The sequence below is a fragment of the Labrus bergylta genome, chromosome 18, assembly GCF_963930695.1.
Source record: "Labrus bergylta chromosome 18, fLabBer1.1, whole genome shotgun sequence".
Classification (NCBI taxonomy): domain Eukaryota; kingdom Metazoa; phylum Chordata; class Actinopteri; order Labriformes; family Labridae; genus Labrus; species Labrus bergylta.
In genome coordinates, this window is record NC_089212.1 from 12652686 (window position 1) to 12659278 (window position 6593).

The 6593-nt window shown below is 41.2% G+C and overlaps 1 protein-coding gene across 1 annotated transcript; it reads right to left on the reverse strand.

Moving 5' to 3' along the window:
- Positions 1 to 1817: 1817 nt before the first annotated feature.
- Positions 1818 to 6129, reverse strand: exd1 (exonuclease 3'-5' domain containing 1). The gene is made up of 11 exons (XM_020630128.3): positions 5831 to 6129; positions 5621 to 5686; positions 5469 to 5502; positions 5304 to 5380; positions 5089 to 5165; positions 4659 to 4745; positions 4459 to 4563; positions 4295 to 4375; positions 4032 to 4175; positions 3750 to 3941; positions 1818 to 2770 (listed from the first exon to the last, which is right to left on the reverse strand). Exons 1-11 carry the CDS (start codon positions 5958 to 5960, stop codon positions 2096 to 2098), a joined length of 1668 nt encoding a protein of 555 aa, XP_020485784.2. The 5' UTR covers positions 5961 to 6129; the 3' UTR covers positions 1818 to 2095.
- Positions 6130 to 6593: the final 464 nt, after the last annotated feature.

Sequence of the window (6593 nt, forward strand, 5' to 3'; positions counted from 1 at the left end):
TGTGGCTTTGCTGTTGTTTGTAACAAGAGCTGCTGTGGGACAACAATTACATGGCGTCAAGTAAATAAGGTGGCGAGGAAGGTGGGCTGACACTTGTTTTGTCAGAAGGGTACAACAAGTCTTGGTGGTGCCCCTTGATACTGTGCAGTTAAATAATGGTGCACTGTCAGTTTAGTGTCTAGTTTAAACGGTTTCAAGGACAACATGTGCAATATTTTAAGTGCTTATCATTGTTTATGGGTGACACATTTCCATTACACCTGAAGCAAACAGCAGGCCTCCTGGTTCCCACTGCTCAGTCAAAACAATAAATCGGCCCCCACAGTTGAACCTCCATTTTCGGATGCTAAATCAACACAGCTGGACATCCTAAAGTTTGTGTTTATGTCTGTGCACTACCTTTCCGACTCACGCTAAAAATAGTCCGGCAGCATCCTGCTGTGATGCTGAAGGTGCAGTCATCTTTCCCCTCTGAAGGACACAACACTGTCTGAAGTTTGAGAGCAGGGGGGGGAGGAGGAGGGGAGGGGGGGGGGGGGGGGGGGGAGGAAGCGGTGTGACTACCGTGTGACAAGCGCCCTGTTCCTTCCTCCCAGGCCTGAGAAACAGGAAGTGCTGCACATAAGGCATTATTGTGACGGAGAGGAAATGCAAGGTCCTCTAAATTAAGAGCCCCAATCTGGTTGTCAATGACAGGGGCCTGTCCTGCACGGCCCCACAGAGACCTGCACCCCCCCCTCCACACAACCACACACACACAAATCCCTCCACAAGTTGACTTGTGAGTGACGCAGATATATAAAACTCTCATTCTTTGTGTAATCAATGCTAAACGTTAAAACAACGCAAGTCAATTGAGTTAGGTCTAAATATGATGTTTTGTTACAGAAAATGTAATTGTGGGAGGTTTACTTGCAGGAGTTTAACAGATTGAGTAAAAAAAAAAAAAACACATTTCAAAGGGTTAAAGGAGGCATATGGGTGGGATCCACCCTGCTTGTGTTTAGCAGAAGCTGAGGAGGAGCTGGTTGCTAAGAGAGATGTGAGGCTTTGTGCCGGGCTGCCTCCCAATTAATTAAAATCCTACTTTATCTGTTTCATGCTTTCAATTAAAAAAGCTCTGGATAGGGCCCAAGCCTCTGCATGTAGATAACCATAGCAATAAGATGTGATTAATATGGGGGGCTCATTTGCGCTGTAGGCTGGAGCAACGCCCTGCTGTTACATCCATGCCTTGATCCAGGCTGAAATGGATGTGCAGTGGCTCTCTGCAATATCTGCATGGCACCTCAAGCTGCACATTTCATGTTTAAGACCTGCTTTTTTTTTTTAGAACACAGCAGATGTTTGGCACCTGTGTTCATGTACATACGAGCTGCAGACATGAGTGAGGCTGCAGAGAGTGAGGATCACTGCTCAGCCTGTGTGTGCAAGTCTTGTGTTGTTTTTTTTCATCAGTCATCAATAGGGGTGACAGCTATAGCAGTGTTTTTGCTAAATTAGCAGCTGATTCAGCAATGACCGTCTGTTTCTCACAGTCAATCAATGAGGCACAGAAGCCAAGCTGTATTGGCAATCAAGCAAGCTATGCTTAGCATGCTACGGTAAAGACAAAAAGGTGTGTGGAGCTGTTTGTGGTTGTAGTTTGTGTTCACACAGCCAAAGCTAGTTTTTGTTGTCATTGTGCAGCAACCAGAGCACACTTTGCATGACTAAAAATACTCCACCATCAAAATAAGTCTATGATACTTGGCATCAAACACTAAATAAAGAAGATTGCCTTGGTTATACTGTAAAGACTGCAAATAATAACCACGTTTTCATAACGAGAAGGATTTTAAGGCAAATTTCTTAAGACATGTGACAAAACGAAGGAACAAACAAATTTACATTGCGCCATAATAACTAATAAAAATTGTATTTAAATGATCTGAAATTTAACATTAAAGCTAAATTATTATTCTTTGAAAACATAACACTTTCAGTATCAACTTCTACCAAACAAACTCTTACACAAAACAGAGCATTTACTGCCACCTACTGGTCACAGTATGACATCACAAACTATGGAACTGAAACGTTTTTAAGACTTGCTTTAAAAGCTGAAAGGCCTGAATGACTGCATGGGTGAAGATGAGAGGGACTGGGGTGTCCTCAAGGCTGCAGAGTCCTTAGCAGGGCCGGGACCATGGTCGGTCATCAATTCTTTGGTAAACGTATGGTTGGGGCTTAAAGGAGCAGTCCCTTGGTCCCCTGTGCTCTCTCTGGGGGTCTGAGCTTGTGACATCTGAAGAAGGAACCCTCTTCCAAAAGCAGGCAAGGGCGAGACTGATGAGTCTTTCGCAAAGGGCCTTCCTCTACCCATTGCATCCATCAGCACCTCCATGTGCCCTCGTGCTGCACCATGAGTTGGGGAAATTGGTTTGCAGACATCTGATCCAGCAGCTTGTAATGGAACTTGAGTTGTTGGGACAGAGGAAACAGGGAATTCCCCAGACAGGACTTTGGTGTCTCTTGGAGGGCTAGTAGGATGAAGGTCTGCTGGTGATGAGGAAGGTGAATCCACAGTTTCAGGTTGAAAGGAACCAGCCTTCGTCAGCCCACGCTGCTCCACTGCGGATGAGGTCTTGGATGGAGGCTGAGCTCGGGGGTTGAAGCGAGCCAGCAGTCCTTTCTCATTGACAGGGAAGTGATCAGCAGCCCATTCCTGTTTCTCACAACGCATCTGCTCAAACTGCCTGAGCTCTTTGGGCAGCTCCAACACACTCTCCTAAAGATTCAAATAGAGAGTGTGTAAACTGCTTTCCTGTCTGCTTTAATACTACTGTGTATAATAGTAGATGGTATGGGTCCTTATGTCAGAAACCAAAAAAAACATGCATTAATTCATTTGCAACCAACAGAAAATACCAATAGATCCACTACAAAAATGTGTAATAACTTGTGTCCAAACTCAAAAGATTTTGGTCACAGCTGTTGTTCCATCTCGCAATAAGATCCCTTCCTGCCTCAAAGTCAGAGCTGGTGATGGAAGACAAAATCCAGAGACCTATTTCACTTATGTGAAAATAAATCTAAGTTCAACTGTGGCTCATATAAAACATCCAGGCAGATCAAGAGGTTACATAATAACAAAATGTTCACTACTTTCCTTAGAACATCGCTAAAAAAAGAAGAACTGTGTCAGGAAAAGAAGTCAGAAATGTTTACATCAAACGAAGTTCAGCTTCACTTGAGACTGCTTCTTTAGTACAGAATGAATGATTATGATTACCATCATTCAACCTGAAATCATATTAAGGAAGGGATCGTTTAAAAAGAAGGAAAGAAGAGACAGAGAATGGACAATTAAATAACTTAAATGTTTTTTTTAAAACAAGCAATGGTAAGATTGTTTGTCAAGAAAAGCACCAATTAAGAATCCATCTAAATGATCTCTTTGTCTGAAAATACACATACACAACTGAACTAATGTACAGTTAGCCTTCTGTTCATTGAGAACGTAAATATATTTTGAAGAAGCAGTGGTTCTCACAATGATGCAGGGCGATAAGAAGGACTGCATCAACGAAAAAACTGAGGCAAAAACAATAATAATAATTTGAATGTTTCATACTTTGACATGAGCCAAGTGATTGCTTGAAAACAACTTAAGTGCTCATTTGCGTCATTACTACAAAACTGTAGATGTATCTGAATTGTTTTGGGATTAACATAAAATCTTAAAAAGTTCATTTGTGATAACCCACCATGCTGACATGCTCTAATTCATCAGGTTGGAAGTGGCTGCTGTTCAGGTATGAATCCACCAGGGTCACGTAGTCTGTCATGAGAGCATCCAGCAGAACCAGTCTGAGAGGCTGAAGATGGATCACCGACAGAGCCATCACCTTCAGCAAGGGAACAGGACAGGGACGCTTCTGCCACATCTCCCTTTCTTCCTGTAAAAACGCACAGCATTACCTCCATCACACCTAGAAACAAGTATTCAGGAAAGAAAACCATCTCAGATTAGATTGCGTGTGCTGTACCTTGGTGAGCTGTGACTTCATCTGAAGTGATAGAAGCTGGGACGAGGGCACTTTTAGATGGAGACTCACCACCTCCTGCAGAGTACTGACTCTGTCTGGGAGGAAACCGCCCGTCTCTGACAAGAAGCTCATGACATCTGCCACCTGAAAACATGAAGTGAGCAAAGAAGGAAATGTGTAACATGAAAACTAAACACGTAAGTGAGGCCCACATTGTTGAATGTTGTTCTAAAGTAGGACAGTATATAAATATATTTATATACCTGTGTGTCAAAGACATTGGTAAGCTTTACTCCAAACTGAGAAACCAGACATCCAGCAACAGCCCTGCAGTCATGAATGACCTGTTCAAATTCAACAAAAAGTTCATGATCATAATCATCACTATGACTGAATGAATAGTATCTCTAGTTTTAACAATGCTTACCTTCAGTATGTGCTTATTTTCCAGGATCATGGAAAGACCATTCTTAAAGGCCCGCGCTCCAAGAACCAGGATATCAAACAGGTAGACTTTGTTTTTAGTGGAAATCTAGAATGAAGACCAAAGGGACACGAGGGAAATGCATGAAAGAAGCAATGAACAGAGAAGAGGGCTCAAAAAAGAGGGAACTAAGAACTACTGACCTGCAGCCAGCACAGCCTCCCATGCTGAAACACCTCAACGCCATCAGCACCCACACCAATCACACGCTGCTTCTTGATATGCATCACCTTAAGGATGGGAACGCAACATATTAGAGATTTTCAAACACAACAAGGTCTTTATAGAGCTCAGTTTCCCATAATGTGTAATAAATAGGCCAAGAGAATACAGACACGAGCTGATTAACATCTTCTACAGTAAAGACTCAAAGTGAGTGATATGTCTGACTTTTAAAATGAAGCAGGAGGAGATTTATTGGACAGACAAAACAAATGAGGAGGACAAAGTGAGCAAGGAGATAAGATGAGCTTTATTTTGATCCACAGTGCTCGGTAAGATCAACAAAAAAAAGTTCCTTGCAGTAACTTTTCACCATTCATGCAACTGAAAATGAATTTAAAATCAACTTACAGCTGGTCCAAATTTCTCATGAAACTGATCAATCACTTCAAAGTTGATATACTCCTCCTCGTCTTCATCATCATATACTACAACAAGGAATCCCCCCCCCCCCCCAAGTGTGAATAAGGATTACTTCATCTTAAAAAAACAAACAAAAAAAAACACAAAAAAAAAAACACTTTCTAGTATTAATTTAGCTTTAATTTTGCCTTTGCTACACTTACCAGATGCCATTTTCTTCCTGTATGGCTGAAACTTTTCCACTTCCAAGTGCTCCTGCAGTCTGTGCTCTTGGATATTTCTGTGCAGCACATTGTACTTGGTTTTATTACAGTTAAGAGATCACAGGGTCAGCACAGTGTGTTGCAGATTGTTGTTGAATCACTTACCCATGGTTAGTTTTACCTTCATTGGTAAATTCCACTGCAAGTTAAATGTGATAGAAACATTTCAAAGTGTAGTTATGTATTTTCATTTTTAACTCAGCCTCTATTTATTTAAAAAAAAAAAGGACTTGAGACTTGGACTTGTGAGGACTTGCCGTTCAAGATCTCATGCCCGAAGAACATTTTAGAGCCAGGAAACTTGCAGCCATTACTTCCACTCACTAAAACAATACACACACATTAAGGTAGCTTTATATTGCAGACAGTGATTAATTTAGTAATTTTTAATTTTTAAGAAGTTAACTCATCATAAATGGTATGTTAACTTATTGAATACACCATGGATATATATATTATTTTCTAACCGTCTGCCAAAATCAATGTTTTGTTGGGGTTGATTCGTTGAACGACGCCGAGGTAAGACGAAGTCTTCAGGGTCAGTTTCACGCGTTTTCCCTTCAGTATGCTCAGAAACTGAACGTCGTCCACAACCATCCTGAAGTCATGTACGAGTTGTTTCAAACAATTAACAGTGACAGCAGCTGGCTTTAAATGACAGGCTGTTTACGTGTCCGTGCTGTTTGCCAAAAGAAATCAGTCGCTAAGTCCCCACAGGTTATCAAACGAGCGTCGTGACAAGACGCGGGGAACAAGAGTAAGTGATGCGTTTAAAGGCTCCTCGTTAATATTATCTCTAAGCCTCCCGCCCCCTCATTTAAATGTTAGGCTACATTTAAAAATCTGGGAAGGGGGTTATAAATTTTACAATGCATAATCTTAAATAATATCGGGCCTTAAGGTGTATTGTGTACAGCATTTTATTCATTTAGGTACATAGCCTACATTGCATACTTTAGTTTTATGTGCATTAAAGATATTTTGTAATTTGCATAGCCTACAGTTTCAGCCTGTAGTGCCCCCTAGTGGTATATAGGCTAGTAGATGGCAGGTGTCAGCGGTTAAATAAAAAGAAATACAGTAGAATCACAGAGCAGAATCACAAACGAGGATTTTGTGTTTCACATTGCTTTGAACTGGATGTGTTCAGCAAAAATGAACCAAATGTAAGCCTGTTAAAATTAAGTTGCACATGGAGTTAAAATAACATTTATTTACTGATCACTCTTT